At 37.6% G+C, this 23,124-nt stretch overlaps 1 protein-coding gene across 7 annotated transcripts; it reads left to right on the top strand.

Annotated features, from left to right (window-relative positions):
- The first annotated feature begins 2,325 nt into the window (after positions 1–2,325).
- On the top strand, positions 2,326–22,924 carry LOC115689661 (translation factor GUF1 homolog, chloroplastic). Of its 7 annotated transcripts, none has more exons than XM_056312363.1 (22): positions 2,326–2,675; positions 2,778–2,954; positions 3,057–3,143; positions 3,646–3,702; positions 5,580–5,645; positions 6,693–6,755; positions 8,737–8,781; positions 8,908–9,008; positions 11,426–11,522; positions 12,100–12,171; positions 12,602–12,756; positions 12,853–12,910; positions 14,250–14,330; positions 14,461–14,547; positions 15,651–15,722; positions 15,864–15,998; positions 16,108–16,181; positions 17,843–17,930; positions 18,723–18,800; positions 20,404–20,479; positions 20,771–20,811; positions 21,492–22,184. In XM_056312363.1, exons 1-22 carry the CDS (start codon positions 2,376–2,378, stop codon positions 21,798–21,800), a joined length of 2,319 nt encoding a protein of 772 aa, XP_056168338.1. In that variant the 5' UTR covers positions 2,326–2,375; the 3' UTR covers positions 21,801–22,184. The 7 variants fall into 7 exon arrangements, 6 of the variants coding, with proteins under 6 accessions (XP_056168338.1, XP_056168339.1, XP_056168341.1 ...); XM_056312366.1 differs by having other exon boundaries at positions 2,327–2,675; positions 21,609–22,184; XM_056312367.1 differs by lacking the exon at positions 21,492–22,184 and adding an exon at positions 22,663–22,924 and having other exon boundaries at positions 2,328–2,675.
- The last annotated feature ends 200 nt before the right edge of the window (positions 22,925–23,124 follow it).

Genomic DNA, 23,124 nt, shown 5'->3' with positions numbered 1-23,124 from the left:
GACTAATGCAAGTGTCGAAATGATTCCTAGTTTTTTCATATTTATATGCATGTGAATGTCTTCTTGGATTATTATTGATGTCTCACGTGGAAGGAATGCTTTATTCAATTTAGGCTCCTTTCATTTCGCAGAAAATATGACGTTTTTGAAAAATATTTTTCAATAAGTCATTTTCAGAAAAATGATAATATTTTTCGGTATTCGGCTGAAACATGAAAAAGACTCGAAAAATATTTTCCGTTATTCGATATAGAAAATCCACTTTGATTTTCTTCCTTGCACAATTTTTAATAATTTTTATTTTTAAAAAAACTCAAATTTTTAATTTTTTAATAATTTTTTTTATATTTCTCTTCTTTTTCTTTTTCTTTTCTTTCTTTCCCTGTTGACCATGGCGACGGCCGGCGACCGGCCATAGGTGAGGCTTGGCCTCGCTCGCCCAAGGCTGGAGAGCTCGAGCGACGCCGAGCCTTGCCTCACCTGAGACCGGCGCCTTGCCTTGCCAGATCTAGCGAGGCGAGGCGATGCCTTGCTCACCCGATGCTGGCGCGCTCTGGTGAGGCGCCGACCTCGCCCAAGGTCGACGAGGTGAGGCTCAACGTCGCTTGAGGTTGCCGGCCGTTGTGGTGGCCGGCGAACGGCAGGAGAAGACGAAAACGAAAATGAAAGAAAAGGAAGAAAAAGAAAAGAAAAGAAAAAAAGTAGTTTTTTTTAAAAAATAAATAAAAAAATAAAAATGTGTTTTGTGAAAGAAAATGAGGTGAAAGAAAACAAGGAAAATATTTTCCGCTTTCTTAAAAGCAGAAAATATTTTTCTCACTTTTGAATATGTTTTTGCCATTAGTGAAAAATGTTTTCCATGACTAGTTAATTTTTTGCGAAACAAACGCCGGAAAATCCGGAAAACGTTTTCCTGAAAGTTGTTTTCCGTGAAACAAACGGAGCTTTAGACTTATTTAATTTAGACAACTTTCATTGATTGAGGATCATTGAATCGCCGGCATAGTCATTATCTTTGCAATTTCATTCATTTGCCAAGGTTTTGGGAGCTTATTCATTGTAGAAACTTCCAAATGTCAAGGATGTAACATTGATACAAGAATGTTCAATTCGTAACAACTCAGATTTTAATGCCTATGCATTCTTCAATTGATTGGACATTTTTAAAAATATTTCCCCTCACCATAACTGTAGACCTCATGAGACATTTTGAAGAAGAACTTTGATCCAAACCTTCCGTCCGTCGTCCGTGTACCTACTTTCACCTTCTCACACACAGAAATCACGGAATCCATCTCTCAACAGAAAGGAGGTACAAATTAGAGGTGTGCAAACGGAACCGCCCGAACCGGGAACCGCCCGGACCGGACCGGACCGACACTATTTGGGTGGTTCTAAGGGGTGCCGGTCCGGTTCCCGGTTCCTAAAAGTGGAACCGGTGTCCGGGCGGTCCGGTTCCCGGTTCCAAGGGGGAACCGGACCGGACCGGACCGGACCGACATATTTTTTCTTCAAAAAAATTAATAAAATGTAAACTAAATCCTAAGTGAACTTTATTGACATAAATTCTTTGATAAAAATTAGTAAAATGTGAACTAAACTCTAAGTGAACTTCATTGATATAAATTCATTGATAAAAATTAGTAAAATGTGAACTAAACCCTAAGTATTTGACCAAAAAAAAAACTAAATCCTAAGTGACCGGTTCTATTGGACCGGACCGGACCGACGATCCGGTCCGGTTCCCGGTCCTAGGACCAAACGGTCCGGTCCACGGTTCCCAAAATTGGGAACCGGACCGGACCGGGAACCGATCACCCCTAGTACAAATGGAAAGCTAACGGTTATACTCTGGCCACTGTGGTTGGCCCATGTTCGAAAGCGAATTGATTTACGAGAGCGAGCGCATTATTTGTCACCCTAGTAAGAACCACCATCCTTTCGCTTCAGTGCCACCTTTTGCGCCGTTGTCCATAACCCGACCAATAAGCTCCTCATTGACTCTGTGAGCCGGTTAATGGAGTCGCCCATTCTTCAGAGGCAACATTATAAGGAGAAAAATTTCTAATAATGAAATCCGTATGTATTGGATCTAAATTGGGTCGGATCTGGTCTGAGTCTTTAAATTGAATTGCATAAAAAATAGGTCAATACGGATTAAATGGGTCAATTTGAGTTGGGCCATTTTTCGCTTAACCGAAACACCATCCGGCCCACTAGTTGGACTGGTCCATCGACATTTCCATAACTAAGTTTTGGGGTGAGGCTGGGCTATCTTATGAAGGGGGACAAAAAGGGGATTACAAGAGGAGAGAGACGACATTTGATTTATATTTGAAGCGAGGAAACAAGCACGAGTGGGAGCGGGGGAGAGTATGGCCACGTCGGCATCCGTCTCGGAGCTGCGCGCCTCTCCATCGTTGCTCTCCTCCTTATCCGCAGCCAATCGCCACCACCACCACCGGCGAAGAATCCACACGGCGGCGACCACTTCTCAGTATCCTCCGTCCTCCTCCGCCCCTAAACTCGCTCCGCTTCACTCCGCTGCACCCAAGAGCAAGAGCAAGAGCAGCATCACCAGCCTCCCTCGGCTCCGTTGTCGCGCCTCGAACACCATCGCCGACGTCGACGATGCCGCCGCCCAAGTGCAGGCGGGCCAACATCGCCTCCTCAAGGTACGTCGATTCCTCCAATTGGAAGCCATTAACTCTCTCTCTCTCTCTCTCTCGCTCTCTCGTGTTTTGGCGTGTCCCTCCATGTCCGTGATGGTGGTGCAGGTCCCGACCTCGAATATCAGGAACTTCTGCATAATCGCGCACATTGATCATGGGAAATCCACTTTGGCCGACAAGTTGCTCCAGGTGACGGGCACCGTGGAGAAGCGCGAGATGAAGGACCAGTTCCTCGACAACATGGACCTCGAGAGAGAACGAGGCATCACCATCAAACTTCAGGTTCCCTTTGCGCCAATTCTTCCTGTTTCGATGCGCACGCTGCACGATGGGGTGCCATTTCCTGTGCCTTTTATTGGTTGCCTAATATGTTCTTCCCGTCAGGCAGCTCGAATGCGCTACGTGTTTCAGAATCAGCCGTACTGCTTGAACTTAATTGATACTCCCGGCCATGTTGACTTCTCTTATGAGGTATGTCCATGGCCCCTGCCTCTTGATGTGATTTCGGAGCCTCGCATTGGCCAGTGATCTTTGTGGCTTTTCCATGCTTCCCTGCTTTATTGCTGTTACCCGTTTGGGAATATTTCTGTTCCGGGATTGTAAGCATCTGGTCCTTATTGACGGGAGAATAGCAACAGTCTGCCAGTGGGCAGAGTTTTTTTGTCTTTAGGAGGCTTTTCTCAATTGCATGAACAGAGGCATCCTGCTATCATAAAGACCTGGTGTTTTATTGTTTAGGAGAACTTCTGTCTAGAATTAGGACAAGGTTTTCTCACCGTCTTTCCAATCCCATTCCTGCAAATTCGAAGTGTTGAATCATGTTGGTAATTGGGGCCTTCGATAGTTGAATAGCACACCGATCTGGGACTCCTCCTAGAGAGCAAGTTCATACAACGTTTTTAGATGCTTGTTCTGTTTGTTCTAGTATTCTCGTTCTGTTTGATCCAGTATCTTTTATACCTTTTGAATCTAGGTCTCTCGTTCTCTTGCTGCATGTGAAGGTGCTCTCCTTGTTGTAGATGCTTCTCAGGTACTTTCTCCAGATCGGGCTTATCACTGAGCAAAGCTTTGTATATCATCTATAGCTGGCACCGTGTATCTTTTGACTCTGGTGGGCATCTTATAATTTGATACTCGATTGTTTGATTCCTAATCTCTTCCACTACTTTCAGAAATAGACATTGGCAGCTTTTTATGAAATTTGACCATAAAATAGTGTGGAATGCCCCGACTTAGTACTTTCGATAGGCTTAGAAAGGGATTTTTAGGTAATTTAGCATTTTCATTTTTTTGCTGGCAATAAGTTGTTTACGGCTCTTTATGCATCCGACTGATTCCATTGGGTAGTAGCAGTCCCCGGTCCATTCATACCGGCACAAGTTCGTGCTCCTTGGAGTAGGACCCAGAGGAGGAAGTTGCTCAATAGTTTGCCATAATATGTGACACATTTGTTCATTAGAAAGTGTCGACTCTCCAGATTTCCTCCAATTAGCTTAATTAATAACATCCGCTGGTTGTAGGCTCTTTTCATGTTGTAAGTCAAATCTCTTTGAAGAACATCAAAGTTTGACATGCCAAAACTATTAGCACCTTCAGCAAAACTTTTGGGTTTCAACCGTTAAGGAGTTTGCTGGTGTTACTCTCAATAAGTGCTCATCAAACTTATCCAGATTGCCATTTTCTTCATATCTGGTCAGCATAAGCAGATAATTATTGTCATACTGATTCTGCATAGAAGAAGCTCTTGGCTATTTGTCCCATTGTAGCGTACTCTTCCTCTTTAGATGTCCAACTTATTGGAAGGAAAAAGGTGTAGCTTACTCAGATGAAAGCACCCACTCTTCTAGAATAAATCCCCTGCTTGGGAAATTATTGTCTGAGCAAGGGTTGACTGTTGTTTTTAGAGAGACATGTTCAGCCTGCTAGAGAACTTGTTCATGTAGAGTTATTCCTCTTTTCTACAGTCATGTCCTTCCCCCTTCCTTCCGTCTTCACTAAAAATTGTTCAAGATGGAATTGATTAGCAACATTTGGAATGTGGAAGGCAAAGAGTTGCGAGCAGTATTTAGAGAGCTTGTGCTGCTAGTTGCATGAGGTCAAAATTGTTAGTATATGAAGAATTTTGTGCAACCATTGCCAATTGTTCTAAAAGTATAAGTTATTCGATAAAAGTGTGGTGTTGATATTTACAAGTTGGAATTAATAACTGGGAAGCAAAATAAGGGATCCAGAGAGATTTGAACATAGGATGTCTTGCTTATACCATCGTAGACTTTAGTTGGACGACTTTAAAGCTTGAGCGAATAGATGAAGGCGTAGCAATATTCAAGTCGTTGCTTTGCTAGGAATTTTTTGTTCACGGAACTCACCCTCTGATTTTTTATGGTTTCCCTTTCTAATGCGACATTGCAAAGTGGTATTCACGTGGCCTGTTCATTTCTTCACGTTTTTTTTTCCGCTGGGCCTCGTTTGACACTGGTTTTTCATTTGTGGATAGTGGAGAAAATACAATGAAGTTAGGCACTCTGGATCCATAGGTTCCAGTGATGTCTGCTCATGAAATTTACCACTTTATCTTTTTGACATGACCTAATAAAAGATTATTCATCTAGCTTGTTTTGAAAGATGTCACACCAATTAGAAAATTGACTACTACCTATTATCAACTTTCTACTTACTCTTGGTTAACCGAATTGACTATCATAATGAACGAAGAAAAGAAAGTGAATAAGGCACTTGTTCGCCATAAAAAATCAAGGTGGCTTATTCTCCATTTCACAGGTCTTTTCTCATAACTAGTTTCTTGGAACCATTTTGGGTTTGTTTGAGAAAGGATACTAGCAGCCTTCTTCATTATAACTGAAATATCGGTACTGATTTGTTGAATCATGCATGTCATATTTGTAGGGTGTCGAAGCACAAACTTTGGCCAATGTATATCTGGCCTTGGAAAACAACCTGGAAATTATTCCTGTAAGTAGTTTTTTTTTATAATCAAGGACTGCAGTTACACCTGAGCATCTTTTTTCCCTTTTCTGGATATTTTTATGTATTTAACTTCTTTGTTTTATTCATGATTCCTGGGCATTGTAGTAAGGATACTGACAAGTTGTATTATTAAGCTTGTTCGGTAAGTGTAATTAGTTTGACTTAAAAGATTGGATTCAGTAAATGGTGCACTTGATATTCTATGGAAGGGTAGGGTTAACTTATTGATGGAGAATCAATACCATTTGAAATTTTACCAATTATATTGCTAATATACACCAAATACATCCTTGGTTCCATTCTTATAAGACATTAATCTTCAGTATACAATTTTCAGGTATTACCAGTTTTCTTTTTCAATTTCCAGCATCTAATATTACTAACACTTAAAATTTCAGTACCTAAAGTTTCAGTTTTATTCTTCAGTTATCAAATTGACCCTAAGCCTTATCCTACTAAGTGGAGCCGGTAATAGGGGTCTTTTTTAATTATTGCGACTATGCTGTGTGAAATCTTCTATAAGATCCAATTGCTCTAGGTTGGACTGAGAATTTGGGTTCAATTCGGTTAAAGGGTTCAAATTGAAATTGTTTTGTCTCTAATTTGATTGGAGCATCTTGAGGTTGCTCTTTTACTAATCAATACTACCTTGGACACCTTTGATCATGTAATCCTCAAGTGAGGCAATATCAACTTTTTCTTGGATATAATCTCTGTATATCTAATTTTCTCTTGGTTGCCAACTTCTAGTGAGTGATCCTAATCTGGGCTCCCCTTTTTTTCAACATAAAACCTCCCAGAACAAAGCTTTTCCTCACTAAGAGATGTTACCTACATAAATCTTCTTACCCTACTTAGTTCCACACATTACCGAGAAGTAAGTAGGACTATTTAAGAGTACATAAATAAGTATACAAGTGTGCACATAAATTCTGCTTCTGTTTTATGTGGTAAGGAATAGAGTAAGGTTTTGAGACCAGATTTCCTTCTTTCCGATAACATTGGCTTAGAAAGTTTTTTTTGTTTCTACAGGTGTTAAATAAAATAGACCTTCCAGGAGCAGAACCTGATCACGTTGTCAAGGAGATTGAGGAGGTAGTTTCTAAATAGTTGTTTGCATTGCGCTGTGGCATTTACAGTTCCTTGTTGTTTTACTGGGCGGCACTGTTCTTGAGGCAAATTCCGTATTATTTAGGTTCATTTGTGAAATGAAATAAATTAATGAAAAAAAGTGAAAAAACACAATTTAGATGGTAGTTAGAAATTATAGATCTTTATTTTGCTGAATAGAGAATCCATCATCTATAATGAAGCAATTAGGGTCACATGCATGCGAGGATATGATGGAAGCAAAATGGACGTATAAATCATTCCTAATTGGGCAACACTTTTGGCAGAACCATCCAATAATAGACAGTGGGGTGCATACTCTTATCTCTTGGCCGTCAAACTTCTATCCAGTTCTTTCCTAGCAAATTTGGGCGTGACACATAAGGATATGATCACAAACATAATTTTGTAGTTTTCTAGCATTAGTCTGACATAATCTTGAAATTTCACTCTCAATGACTTATGAGATGAGATGTATAATGCCCAATCATGGATTATAAAGGTGATCCATGGAGTTTTCAATCATTTTAAATTGGTAGCATTGCTTGACAATACTGATGATGCATAATTACAAATGCTACTTGCTTGTGTTTCCACCAATGTTTCTGTTCAAATGAAAATGCTGTTATGTTTAGGAGCTTTAACCTTCCAAATCCCTTTCCAATAAACTGATGTTGCTATCTCAAACCAAATCTCTCTGCAATAAACTGATGATGCTGAATCAGCAAAGGGTTTCTTTTTTCTTTAAATTAGGAGAACCTTATTGAATGACAAGGCATAAACTCACAATCCTGTGTTATGTTCTTGTTCACCATGCGCTATGTTGACATGTCAATTAGTTGAGGTGTAATCTTCAAAGAGAATAACATTGTGTCCACCTCTTCATCATTGGCAGCTTGTATGAAGTTAGGACCCTGCTGCGGATAATTCTCCCATTGTGAGGAGGCCAGCTTCTTTATTGTTTTAGTTATAACAAACAATTTTGGGAAGTCCTGGAATAAGTTTTATGCGCACAAGTGAAAATCAGTCCAGAATTTCACAATTTGGCCGTTATTACTTTTGTCTGCCCTTACTGGAGGGCTTCCTCAGAATCGTAAAGTGGAGAGCATGATACCAAGTCAGTTTTGTCATTCTGATGTTAGAATTATTTCCCTAAGTTGTCTTTATCAATGGCAAATCTCATCCTTTTGGCTACAAGAAGGTTTCTATGTTTATAACTACCTGCTCCATTCCATGATTCGCAAATAGGACTTTTCCTAAGTAGATGGTAATTTATGACTGTCACTGATGGTTTTCAAAATGAAAGTTGTGGATGTGACTGATCTGTGATATCCCAATTGTTGTCTTGTTGTTGGACTTCCGTTGTCCTAATAGCTGAAGAAGGAAATCGAGTAAGAGAAAGTGGTAGTACCTTTGTGAAATACCTGTAATGGGATTTTTGATTGTTCAACCATGACCAGTTTCAACTACCTTAGTTTGCCATTCTGCTTATGAGCTGTTCCTTTTGTTAAAATGGAAGACTAAAAGCACATATCTTGAGCATTCTCAAGAGAGATAAGACATCATGCATTTTGGGGCACAATAAATTAACCTCTGCCTGCTTTTGTCATGCAGCAGTTTTTCTTAACTACAAAGATAAGCTCTCTTTATATCTAAATCCTTGCGACAAATGAACTCTGAAGAGTTTTCTTCGGTGAATGCTTTTGTTATGTTAAAAGGTGTAGCCTCTCAAGTTCATCATTCACCAACACAATGAAATGTCAGTGATCCTTACCTAGTTCGGCTGTTGCTTTCTTTGTTTTTAAGAAGTTAAGGTTGTAATCTCGTTTAGTTGGATGATACATGTATTCATTAAGTAGTACTGGTGTTTCCTGTTTGTTGTTGGATCTTCTCAGTGCCTGTCCTCTGTATGAGCATCACAAATGAAGAAACAGAAGCCCTAGTGAAAAGTGTGTGTTTCTTTCAGGTGGTCGGCTTAGATTGCAGCAATGCAATCCTGTGCTCTGCAAAGGTCAGTCCCACACATGCTTGCACTACAAGAACATTTGGCACATTTTTTAATCTCATTCACAAGGTCCTAAAATCTTCTGTTCATTAAGGAGTGACACTTTACTTTCAAGTTGCTTTTGTTCTGTAGGAAGGGATTGGCATACGGGATATCCTCGACTCTATTGTTCAAAGGATTCCACCACCTAGCGACACTATTGAAAGGCCTTTAAGGGCTTTAATATTTGACAGGTTAATGTTCGCTTCACTCGAAAAGTATCAGCTTGCTAATTTTGACGATCATACTCTTATCATCATCTAAGCATTCCTTCATAATTTTGTGTTGTTATTGCTAATCTATTGTTGTCCCATTCTAAAAGTTTTTGTAAAACTACTTCCATATTTTATATGAGCGGTCAATCTTGTCGAGTGCCGTCATAGTTCTAATACCTGTCATTCCATTGTTTATTATTTCTGTTCCACAAACTTTTTTAATCGAGAACAAAGAAGATGCCTGAGTAGTGGAAGAAAAATACTTTGGCACCTAGGGATTGGCTTGTTTCTAAACAATTTTAAGGAAAAACGGTTATTTGCTTGGTATTTTAGCACAATTAAAGAATTTGAATTTTGATGCTCCCTCCTGCCACTGTTTTGTAGGTTTTCCTTTTGTTGTGTTGAGTCTTTGGTTATTTAATCCATTGGTTACATCTACATTTTGTGTTTCGTGTGTAAGTTTTGGCTTACATGCTCGGGATCGCCCGGGGTTGGGGGTGGGGGGCTGTCAAGAAATAGGCTAATATATGTTGTGGGTCTATCTCAGAACAATTTAAACTTGTGGAGCAAATGGTAGTTCAACAGTACCTTGTTACAAGAGTAAAAGTTATATCCATATTTTATCCGCTGTAGAAGGACTAAGCGGACAAGGCATATAATCATATGGAAGAGTAATTCAGCACAAAGTGGAGAAACTGATTTTTGTTTATAGCAGGAAGATTGACTTTGGAGGTGATTTTGAGTGTTAATTTAGTCATCATGGAAGTTCAAATGTTATGATTTAGAGTCTAGAATGTCCTAGAGAGTTGCTATGTTCTCTTGGATCCATTTAGCAAAAGGATGGAAAAGTTGATGGAGACCTTACCTGTATCAACATGATGGTTGAAGTGGCCAAATGCATTTGGTGTTTGTGCAACCATTGAGTGTTACTAATGGTTAAGGATCAATGCTATACAAGACGATAATAAGGTCCGTGATGCTATATGGCTTGAAATGATGGTTGGTCAATTATTGATGCTTGCAGAAAATGAGATGAGAATTTCCTTTGGATGTGCTTGAATTGAACCTATGTGGAAGAGTAGGTGAGAACTCAATTGAGGATAAGATTGGAAAGGGTGTTTAAAGTGGTTTTAATACATGCAGTGACAATCTTTTAATACTTTGGTGAGAAGATATAGTTGTAGGTTGGAGATGCAGGCTAATAAGGGTGAGGAAGATCTGGAAAGATGTGTCAAAATGATGCAGAAAGATTTGGAGCACTTCGATCTTATGCAGAACTTACTTTGAGCACAATGGAGTTATGGATTCATATAGCTGATTCCATTTAGTGGTATAAGGCTCAGTAGTGTTCGGAATACTGATCTTTTTCCCCTTGTCGTGCTACTGAAAAGGATCTCTGAATGCCATCATCTCTAGACTTTCCATGTCCTTGAAATGATTTTTTCTTACTTAATGGATTTCTGTTTATACTTTCCAAGCTTCTTTTGCTTGTAATGTTTCAGTAACTGCCTGAAATGCGTCTAGTTAACTTTTTATTGGAGGCATCTAAGATTGCTAGGAAGAAAATGCTTATGAAATTTGAAGCAAACAGGGAGAAATGAAACACTTGTTGAAAAGCTTATGTTGATCTGTTCATGTGCATTTAAGGCGGTTCATGAATAATCATCCATATATCCTTTTCTTTTTGAAGTTCTCAACAGATTTCTTTCTCGTTTATTAGGTATAGTTACGTCTTTTTAAGTCAAACCTATTCAAATCGATTTTTTTTTGGAATCTCTCTCTCTCTCATACGTGTGCGCATGCATGGATGCACTAGCATTGCACCCACACCCACATAAACGCGCATAGGAAATTGTTTATGCTCAAGTATATGCAAACATGCTTATGCCCTCACCTATTAGCAAAGTTTTTCGATGTTCCTCAGGCAGTCTTCACTGCTTGACAGCATGCTTTCTGAAGTGAGGGTGGTATATGTATTTCTCCACATGAGCTGCCGACTAATTTTATGCCTCTATACTCTGATGGGCTATCTAAGCAATTCATTGTGAATAGAAGCCCTCAGACCAGCTTTAAGTAGAGAAGTTTTTAATCATCTTCAGCAACTGATCTTGGGATTGTCAATTCATTTAATCTGTGGTTGTACTTGGCCACTGACATGTGCTTTAGCCATAGTTGTTGCTCAAATGGTGAAAAGGTTTTGAGGAGCAATAAATTCTAGGAACACATTCATTGACAATATTTCTTGCTTGTGAGATTTTTATGCGTTTACAAACATATGCTGCAGCTAATTGTTGCAGCTACTGCTGGATCAAAGTGCTTTTTTTCCCCACTGCAGCACGTACATGACTTATCAAGCTATAATTGATTATACATCTATTTTCATCTTTCTTCTGCAGCTACTATGATCCATATCGAGGTGTTATTGTTTATTTTCGAGTCATTGATGGGACCCTTAGGAAAGGTGACAGAATTTATTTTATGGCAAGTGAGAAGGTAAAGTGCTTATGTCATTGTTTTCTTATCGATCTCCAACTTCACCCGATGGCATACATCTGTGCTTGTATGTGAAGATTCAGCTATTTCCCAGTGCGAAGCTTAACGACATAATTGGAGAAGTAAAAGACAGCAAAAGAACAATGATGAGGGCTAGAATTGGGATGAATTAAAGCTGACAGAGAAATGATATTCTAGGGTTATAAATATCAATATTATTTATTGAATGAGGAGAAGCTAGTGACAAAAGATTCAAAGATCCATTTAAACTAGGATTACTCGCCATAAGTCAGTCTCAACCCTTGATCTAACATAAACAACTTCGAATCTCAACCATTGGAACTCATAAATAGCCACCTGACTAACACATGACCTTATTAGCCTATTAACATAGTGGAAGATTAAATAAAGAAGAAAACACATAAAATACTAAGAGTAGAATGGTGCTCCTGCATCACTTGATGTCTTTATTGCTTGTTAAAATGCAATTTATGATTTGATTAAGATTTCTTAAAGGTCCTAGGGATGTTTGTAATGAATATATGTCAATTGTTTACTTCCAATGTTAACTTTATAGGATTATTTTGCTGATGAAGTTGGGGTTTTATCTCCAAATCAATTACAAGTTGAAGAGCTATTTGCTGGGGAGGTAATGGAGCAAGATTATGTATTTCCACTTGAGTCTTCTTCTTCTTGATCATTACATATTAAAAAACATGGTATTCTTCTTCTTTGCTTACTCTCAACTTTTGGCTCTTGAATTGCCACTATGCCTTCTGCTTTTGTCTATAAGAGCTAGAAGTAGTACCTAGATGAGATGTCCGAAGTTCTGACTTTTTGCTTATGGCATTTAGTTCAGAAATCATAATCTGAGAAGTAAGACGAGATTGAATCATTTCAAAGATTTGATAGACATACTGAACTAATCCATCACCAGAATCAGGGATGCCACATAAATTGTAGAGATGACAGTCATAACTGATGTTGATGTCAAAATAAAGCATATTAAGTTTTACACTTGTCTTGGTCTCTACTACAAAGATTTTATTTTTCTGTTTAGTAATTTACTATCTTTCCAGGTTGGGTACCTCTCAGCTTCTATAAGGTCTGTAGCAGATGCCAGGGTAGGTGACACTATAACTCACTATGGCAGAAGGGCACAGGACTCATTGCCTGGATACGAGGAAGCTACGCCAATGGTGTTTTGTGGCTTGTTTCCTGTCGAAGCTGACCAGTATTGACCTTGACTATTGTTTACATTTTGAATATGAAAAGATCATTCTACCTGAAATTATTTATGGTTTCCAGTTTTTCCTCAATATTTTCTAAGGTTTCCTGAGTTACGTGATGCCTTGGAGAAACTGCAACTTAATGATGCTGCATTGAAGGTGTGTTACTTGAATGATAAAAATCATACTTAAATTTTCTTTTTTTTGGCTTGAGAATGTGGTGGCTTTCTATTACTTAGTGTTGGTGATATAGGGCTGTCACGGGCCTTATGCAATCATAGCTTTTTCGAAGGCTTCTGGTTGGCAATGTCTACATGCATATTTATCAATTTCTTTCAATGGTATATTCAATTACAAATTCGTATCGAATGCCACTGTTAAAGGCTAGTAGCTTTACTGTTGCTTCTCAGGTTGTCTGCAAGAGGGCCTGTGATTGTGTTCAATGAATCTGGCCCATTTTCATAGTTCTGAGTGATGTGGACTTGAGTTAGATTTCTATCTGAATATCATCTGTTTTTAACTGTTAGGTAGAAGTATCACCAAAACTAAATCTGTAAAATAGTGGGTCTAAAATATAGAATGAGGATATTTCTTCATGTGCAGAAATGGCATATGGATATTACCTCCACTGAAAAGTTGGAGATATTATACCTCTGTATCTCAAAATGTGAATTCAGCAACGGTGGATGTATTGAGAGAAAAAAAAAAAGAATAGAGGAGCAGTCAGGGCAGGAGTCAAGCTGAAATAATAGGAGAGCGGTAGAGGATCGCAGAACCATGACTTGATGACTAGATACAAATATGAAGACGCAAATCGAGGATTTGAGTTTGATTATCAAAAAAAAAAAAAATCCAGGATTTGAGCTTTTGAAATTAAGGGTGAACATGATTCAATTCGGAAAAGGAACCAGGTGTGGCAAACCAAATCAATTTAGTCTCTCAAGACCAAACTGGTTGTGTAGTAAATCTAATGCTATTTTATATATATTTCGAGTTTGACTTTCCATTGTGGTTTGGTTGCTTCATCAAGTGTATACTTTTTGATCATTCCAGGATTATGGATAAGTTGAATCCATTTTTTCCCAAAAGGAAGCTTCTAGAAAATGCAGGTGTTCGCCAATAAATATGTATTTATTTTCATAGCTAAAAATGTCATGCATCCAAAAAAGACAGGGTGGACTACTTCCTGCAATACAAGAGACTATGAATTAATTAGTTTGGTGAGCTGGGCATATCGATTGAATTTTGCTGGGAGGACGTATCTATTTGATCAACTCATTTAGAATTTTGGTGGAAAAATTGAATCAATGGTTGGAGAATTTAATTTAGTCTATTAGACCTGTAATTATTCTTTGCAAATAAAGAAAGAGATACTAGTACTCCAGTAATTGTTTCTTTGCTGTGGAACTGTTTTACATAATCTGGTATGGACGTAGTACCTGCTCTTTCTAACCACTTGGTATATGACTATTCTCACATTTAAACTTCTTTTGCTTAGTTTGAGCCTGAGACATCAAGTGCCATGGGCTTTGGCTTTAGATGTGGTTTCCTGGGTCTCCTCCATATGGAAATTGTCCAGGTTTATGCTCATTGAAACTGGTCTTTCTTGTTTTCTTTTTAAGTCGAATTTTGTCAACAGAATTGTAAAAAAGAAACTCTGCAAACAGAATCCAGGATGTTGATTTCGGTTAAATTTTTTTATCATACAGGAAAGACTTGAGAGGGAGTACAACCTGAGCCTAATTACAACTGCTCCTAGTGTCGTTTATAGGGTGAACTGTGTAAATGGTGATATTGTAAGTCTTTAATCCCAAGCTATTCTCTACTCAACTATTTATTTTTTTGCTTTGCACGAGTTTATAATTATTATAATTATTTATATTGTTGTTGTTGTTGTTGTTATCATTACTACTTCTACTATTATTTTTCCTTTTTGTGTTGTGTAAGAGGACGTGTGTATTCCAGAATATTAGCAAAGAGGAATTGCAATTGTGAGAATTTGTTATATTGAAAAACTTTTCTTGTAGACTTTGCCATGAGCATGGTAATGCCAAAGCATTTCTTATAATATGCAAGTTTGATAAGAGCTGAGTTTTCTTCTTTGACTTTCCTAATTGGTTAATCTTAAAGTCAGCCTTTCCTTCTTTATTTCTAAGCTGGAGGAAGTTTATAACAGCAAGTTCTTAGTAAGAAAAAGCTACAAATGCCCCAAATCATTTCACGAAACTTCAGGCTGAAGTTTGTGCTTTTGATGAAGGCATGATAATGGACTCCGATGAATAGTTGATCATTTAGTGGATTATCAAGGAATATGTCCTGAATATCATTCATATGGAAGAAACTCGATGATCACATGGAATGTTTCAGAAACATTTGATTTCGAGTAAAATGACCAAGGTTGGAAACGATCAAAACTTTTCCCAAAATATGCACTGTTCTTGAAGGAGAGGTGTCAATGCCTTCATGGATGAAGGACCTAAAGTTGACTTATGTAGCTTGGCTGTATTTATTTAGGAGGAATTGTTTGGCCTTGACTAGGCTCAAAGCTCTGATTTTTAATATGAAAACATCGTTGTCCCCAAGCGCCCAAAACTCTCAGTGGGGATCAGTTTTTAATAAATTAGTTGGAAATTCGCTCCTAGCACCTTCAATACTTTAGCTCCAGTCAGTTAGCCAATCTTTCATAAAATGTAGGTGTAGCTGTAAATTGTGGTTCAAATTCTTTTCTTGGATGATGCCCAATCTGAATTCTTGGGCTTTTGTACTTATTTTGTTTTTGTATGGATTAAGCCGTATATCAGCTGCAGCAAATGTATGATTTGATATCCAGTGGTTTTATGAATTTGTCTTAGTTGAGATATATGACTACCATCATGAATGCATTTTTGGTGAATATAAGATTGAATGCTCAAATCCATCTCTACTCCCCGAACCTGGACAAAGGAGCTCAATTGAGGAGCCAGTTGTTAAGGTTAGTTTTCAATTTTTGTTCTATTTTCTTTTACTTTTCTATACTCTTTTAGTTTTTGTTGCTCCAGTTAACTTTGTGTTTTGAGTGAGTAAAGCGAAGAGTCACTACTGGTTATATTTCATCTTTTAATAATTATTGCAGATAGAGATGCTCACACCAAAAGATTATATTGGTCCACTTATGGAGCTTTCTCAAGACAGAAGAGGGGAGTTTAAAGAAATGAAATTTATTACGGAGAATAGAGCATCCCTCACCTATGAATTACCTTTAGCAGAGGTACCTTTGGTTCTAATCTACTTTCGTAGATTATTACATGTAGATTACATATTGCTCCAATTGCTCCACATTGTTTCTGTTTTGTTAGTCAGTTTCTTTAATATGACAGATGGTAGGTGACTTTTTCGATCAGTTAAAGTCCAGAAGCAAAGGTTATGCTAGCATGGAGTACACTTTTCTTGGGTAAGTTTATGGTGTTGCTTTGCTGATTCACTGGACAGTCATTATGTCTAACTTTAGTAGAAAATTGTTAGAAAGTCCAAACCAAAAGCTTAAATTGATAGGTGGAGCAAGAATACGTAAATAAAAGGCCCATTGAAATTCCATAGACAAGCAATATGGGATACTTTAACACATCCTCTCATGTGCAAGCCATATTAGGAATGACTCATGGAATTGATGAACGCAGGGCCACAAGCGCAAAATATAATTGGATGGAATCTGGCTCTGATACTTGTTAGAATGTCTATCCCAAAAGCTTAAGCTGATAGGTGGAAGAGACTATATAAATATAAGGCCCATTGAAACTCCACAGAAGATAAGCTTAAGCGATGTGGGATACTTTAACAGAAATGGTAATTTTAGATTAGTCACAATTTTTGTCAAGAGCAGTGATTATTGACATGAATAAGGGCTGGTTTCAAGACTGCTAAGTTAATGCCGTCTCTAGTGGTTCAAAAAAGCTCGAATTGTTCATGAGCTGGCAAAAGAGAATAGGATTCTTGAAAATTGTAACAGGATAGCTACTCTCTTTCCTTCATTTTTCTTGCTGCTTTCATGGCAGTTGGAAAAATAAAAAAATCTCTATAAGAAAGAATAAGCTCACTTTTGTTGTTTTTCCTTTTCATCCACACTAAATGACTTGTTAAGTACACTGAAATGACCCAACGCTAGTGTTTGCAAAATAAAGGGCTACTTTTGCTGCCTTCAATCTAAAGAAAGTATAAATGACTGGTCTTACAGCCGATTGGTGCAAGAGTTAAAGCAAAGGCAGGATGAAAGTTAACCATTTGTGTCCCATCTTGCTATTGAATTCTAAGGCTTAACATAATGTGTTGGGCAAAATATCACAAGTCTGCAATTTGTCCGTTGTCCTGTGGAATCTTTTCCGTTGCCAATTTTTTAGTGTAAGCATTTAACATTTTAACAAACAAGGGCGGTTTGCTGCGGGTGCAGGAGGTTATACATTGAGCTCAACATAACTTGTTTGGTGTGTTAGGAGGTACTATTACTTTCAAAAACTAATTAGGTTACTCAATGATCATTTACAACAAAGAAAAACCTAGTGTTTATGCCGTGTGAAGTCTACATAGGCTGCGTTAAATGTATCCTCTTGCGCCATTATGCTTTGTTGAGTACCAATGATACAGTTTAGTCTACATATATCGATATCTTTAATTGTTTTTTCCAGTCTTTTAGGCCTCTTCTTACCATTTTTAACCTGCATATTCAGTTTAATCAGCTTCTAAAGGCCATCATCTGGTGTGGCAAATATATTCGAACTTCTGTGGTCTTATACTCAAACCAAGTATAATTTTCCTCAAGTAGATTTATTCTTGATCCCATCTTTTCTTTTGTTAAAAATAACCTCAAAAGTCAAGGCCTAGACGTACAAGTTAGACAATAAGTTTTAAATCTATGTAATCTAATACTTTGAGATTTGTGTATCCACTCTGCTTCCATTTCCAAAATCTCAGTCTTGAGTGATCCATTCTGTTATTATGTTCATACTTTATTCAGTTCATGGGATGACAACTGATATGAGAGCATTAGTAGTCCATTTCATGGTTCATGTACTTCTTGTTGTTTCTCATAATTGTGTGCGCTTGGAATTTGACTGGCAGGTACAAAGAGAGTGATTTGATAAAGCTCGACATCAGGATCAATGGTGATCAAGTGGAACCACTAGCAACTATTGTTCACAAAGATAAGGTAATTTGTGTTATCTTCAGTTCTGGTGATATAGTGAGAGTGTTTGATCCCTAGGCTTATGGGTATTATGGAGCATATGGCAACAGAGCACAATGGTGTAAAAGAGTCCATGCACCTATTAGAAAATTACAAGTATACTCGACCTATTGTGACAGCACTAAGCACATTAATCATATGATTGATCTAATCACAAGGGTTATCTGTTGGTACAAGAAATATAAGTGTGTTAGTACCATATGCTACAGTCAAGTATGTCCATATGTTTTCTTAATTTCTTCTTTGTTCTTTGCTAAAATTGAATCTGTTTTAGTGAATGATTTGGGTGTAAGTTCCTTCAAATTTTTTGTTAATTGAGGCTGAACTTTCCTTTGATGAAAACACTGATCTTACTTCATTTCTTCTGATATGGTAATGATTTAACTTAGAAAAATACAGAGAGTAGGAAAGAACTTTGTGCATGAGAATATTATGATATACCCATCTCATAACACAGTAAATTTGCTGAGAAATGCGTAAAGCCAAAATATCAATCCGAGGTGCATGCGAGGCAAATCTGCAGTATTTGACATCACAAAAGAGGAGTTGGTACATAGTACGTTAAAATGAACAAGTTTTTAACTGTTCTCCACTTGTTTCTACTCTCTTCCTTCTCAGATGTAGTCTTACAGCAAACTTTGTGAATTATTGTCAATTTGTATTCTCAATTTTTTTTTGGTAAGGATGTATTCTCTATTTGTGCATTACACAATTATAGAATTGATGCCATTCAATTAATGGAAGCTTTCCCTTCAGGCATATGCTATTGGAAGAGCTCTGACACAAAAATTAAAGGAGCTTATACCAAGACAAATGTTCAAAGTCCCCATCCAAGTAAGACATGGATGTGTATTTGCTGGCAGCACTACCGCAAATAATTAGTTGTTCTAAAATATAGTAATCTAAATCAAGCATTGTTTTGTCCCTAATTTCTGTCAAACTAATTGAATTGAAACTCCTCCAAAAAAAAGAAATAAGCCTCTACCACAATGGCACGTTTAATTACAATGACTAAAGGGCATGATAAGAATTGTGATGAACATGCCTGTCTCATGGTTTCCACTTATGCTCATGAAAATTTGTTCAACCTTAATAGTTGAAACATGAACTTATCCATACAGTTCGGAGTCATATGCCCGTGGTATATGTTTCTACATCCATACTTGGGCTTCCTGCATATATGTTTTTTTGTCTACTGGTGACCACAGATAATGTTTTGAAGAGCATAGTCCAGATTTGGTTGTTTACTTGTGCCATTTTCTCAATTTTTCTAACTTTAATTGTGCAATTGAGTCATCTATTAACTTATTTGCTTGTGCAATTGAGTCTTACTACTATTAACACTGTTAATATGAGGACATGGCATTGCTGATGTGGCAAAATGGCTGACAGGGCATGCTTACTTGGATCAAATAATTTCACATAAAAAAGGAAATCTATTATATGAAGTGATTAAAAACTAATTTTCAGATACAGATAAGAAAAGTATAGGTTTAACTAAGTAAATTAAAAAGAAAAGGAAGAGAGAGAGAGAGAGAGAGAGAGAGAGAGCTCCCTGTGATTAGTGTACAGAAGTAAGTCATTGCAACGACGAGGAATACAGACCCAAGTTGCCTTTTACAGTTGTTGACAGCCACTGGCGAGTGTGCCTACCCTTGTTGGTAGCTGAAGGGTCATCGCCCTCTGTGGTGGCTGGCAAAAGTAGAGCCCCCCTCCTTGACTCTCTCTCTCTCTCTCTCTCTCTCTCTCTCTCTCTGGTTTCAGATTTTACATTTCTTTTATCTTTTATATTATAGGTTTAACTAAGTAAATTAAAAAGAAAAGGAAGAGAGAGAGAGAGAGAGAGAGAGAGAGCTCCCTGTGATTAGTGTACAGAAGTAAGTCATTGCAACAACGAGGAATACAGACCCAAGTTGCCTTTTACAGTTGTTGACAGCCACTGGCGAGTGTGCCTACCCTTGTTGGTAGCTGAAGGGTCATCACCCTCTGTGGTGGCTGGCAAAAGTAGAGCCCCCCTCCTTGACTCTCTCTCTCTCTCTCTCTCTGGTTTCAGATTTTACATTTCTTTTATCTTTTATATTATTATCTCTCTTTTTGTCTTGCTGGCGATGAGTCACTTAGTTGTCGCCACATTAGCGCGACATTCTCCAAATTGGCACATTTTCAATGCCATATCAGCAATCTACAGTTTTACTAACGGGAATTAATTCCTGAAATTAAATAGCACAAAAAGAAAGTTGCAGGATGAAATTAAAAGAAAGGCATAACTTAAGGGACCAATTAAGGACTTAACCTAAGAAGAAAGGAAAATCCTAAATACTAATTAATGTTAGCATTTTCTCCATTTTTTCCTGATGGATAGGAAGTAACTGTCATGCACTTTTGCTAAATTATTGCTTTGACAAAACAAAAATGACAGTATGTATTTTTGTCACAGGCATGCATAGGCTCAAAAGTGATTGCTAGTGAATCCTTATCAGCAATCCGGAAGGATGTTTTAGCCAAATGCTATGGTGAGATGAGACTACTATTTTGGTTAGGCTTTGCAGCTTTTTCCCAAGCTTATCACAATGAGAAAATTTATGATGTATGCTACTTATGTGAAGTAGAAAAATCAAGTTTCTATAGGTCTTTAAGGAAGATCATATCCCTCGCCACACACGCTCAAGTTTTTGCCTTTCCCTCCTTTTATTTGGATTCTTCATCCTCTGTGTGCGCGCGCGCGTGCTTTTGTGTCTGTGAGTATCTATTGTCTTTCGGATTTGTTTTATTTATATGGATTTTCTTGTCCATCTTATATTTAGGTGGTGACATCTCAAGGAAAAAGAAGTTGCTGAAGAAACAGGTACTTATTATTATCATTTAGAAGCGGCCATCCACTCATTATTTCCTTGTTGACTTTGTTATGAGTCTTGTGTCTCAGACTTGTAATTGCTCTTTGTCACTCTTATGAAGAAATCATAATCAATATCATTTTCGGACTTCCTGATATTTAAATCCTCTGGAAATCCTCCCGCAGAACCCTAATAAGCAAAGCCTGAATTTCTGTCATAATCAAGTTCATTCGATCATTATTCCCTGCCTGAAATTTTGTAAGTTGTCTAATGAAATTTTCAGCTTAGGCTGTGGTTTAATTTGAAATAATTTTGGACAGGTGTGTCTAATTTCTTTACACTTAAACATCTATGAAGAAAGTATTCACTCAAGTTTTTCCCCCTTTTGGTCAGTTTCAAGAAAGTCAGAGTGGACTAGTTGTCCTGTTTGTGGAGGACGGAGGATTTCTACTGTATTAACTGTTTGGAATCTTTGGATCATTTCCAATGAACTGAATAGAAATGACACGTTGTGATCTGCATGATTCTTGGTCTATCAAACAAACTTGATGGATCTATCGTCATCTGATAATTTGGCTCGACCTGGAACATGATATAAGCAAAGAGACACTATAAACATATGGTATGAGACAAATCTGACAAGATTTATCATCAATATCTATTCCTTAATAAAGAAATACTGCATCAGCAGACTATCGGCCGTTTTAGACAAATGAGGATGAGGCAGAGATCAAAGAAACAACTGGAAGCAATGGTTATCTCACTTGAGTATGTATGCTTAGACAGATATATGTGTGTTGATATCCAGGTGGAATCCTTGTTTATCCTCGGGCATGAGTCATTAAGATTCATCAGACCATTAGGAAAACATGAGGATGAGGCAGAGATCGAAGAAATTTCGAAAGCAGTAGTTATCTCACTGGAGTATATATGCTTGAAAAGATATAAAGGAGTTGATAGTCAAGCAGAACCTTGTTTAATGTTGGGCACGAGACGTTAAGATACTAATCCTTTTATTTTTTTGGGCGGCTTTTGAATATAAAGGTTATTTAAAAAGAGTGCGTACCACCCATACACAATCATCTCATTTCCAATAAAGGTGAAGGTATCCAAGGAATTGCTTTTAACTTTGATGGATTAGATCCATCCTTTGTTGTTTTCTGATATATGCAAGTGGATTAGTCATATACTAGTACAATTTTAATATGGCAACATAGAATTTTCCCTACTTGTCATGATGAAGTCTCAAAAAAGCTAAAGGGGGAGGACAGGATGTAAGATGGTTTATTTCTCTGCCTTCTTGTATCAATGGATAAATATGCTACAAATTGCATAGGTCAGAAATTGTTCGAATTGGTCTTTTAAGCATCCCAGCCATTTTCTACATGGTGATCCGGTGCTGTGTTGTGGCTTTTCTGTAAGTTTTTTTTATGTGATTTGATGGTCTAATATTTGAAAGGTCTGCCTGACTGTACAGTTGAATTTTTACTCATTTAAAATTCTGTGATGCGACTGATCAGGGAGCTTTCCATGCAGGTTCTGTATACAAAAGCAAATACATATGCCTTCTAACTAAGATAAAAAGATGATAGTAATTTATAGTAATGCGATATATGTGAAGGACAAAAAAAATTTGGTCTTTCCGCTTTTATCTATCTTAAGTCGCATGTCATCATCGCATAGTCTCTTCAGTAATTGTGGGTCCAAACCCAAATGCACTTGGTGAAACTCGAGATCTTCAATTTTGTTCTGGCAATCTGTTTTATGTTGAAGCATGCATATGTTTTTGCATGCACATGAAAATTGATGATAGTTATGGAAGATTTGTTAATCCGAGTAAGCTTTATCTTCTCTATTATTAGGCTGAAGGGAAAAAAAGAATGAAGGCGATTGGCAAGGTCGATGTACCTCAAGAAGCCTTTATGGCGGTGTTGAAGCTTGAGAAGGAAGTGTTGTGATATATATTATGCTGGCTGTGGCCTTGTAAAATCGTTTCACAAAGGATACGCGGATGCTGATGCCTTACTGAAAGTTTTGGGTAATCCCTGCAGCATTTGGTTTGCTTCTGGGTGTAAGATAAAAGAACTAAGCAAAGTAAAAGAATTGTATATGGTTTTGGTAGAAGCTTCGACTGCCTGGTTTCTGTAGTCAGCTTGGTGCGATATCATAGTAATAGCTCTTTTTCTATTTTATTTAAAGGAACTTCCTTTTCGCCGTCTAAATTTAAATTTTTCTTTAACCTTGAAAAGTTAAACCTGGTAAAATTACTAGTTATTAATAGGAATAGGAAAAACTTACTTTTCTAGAGTGAAAAGCTACTGATT

The sequence above is a fragment of the Syzygium oleosum genome, unplaced genomic scaffold (assembly GCF_021117445.2).
Source record: "Syzygium oleosum isolate NSW1041296 unplaced genomic scaffold, Sole_v2.1 Sole_v2.06, whole genome shotgun sequence".
NCBI classification, from domain to species: Eukaryota; Viridiplantae; Streptophyta; class Magnoliopsida; order Myrtales; family Myrtaceae; genus Syzygium; species Syzygium oleosum.
The sequence above is the reverse complement of the archived record's forward strand: the minus strand, read 5'-3'. Positions and strand labels throughout refer to the sequence as shown.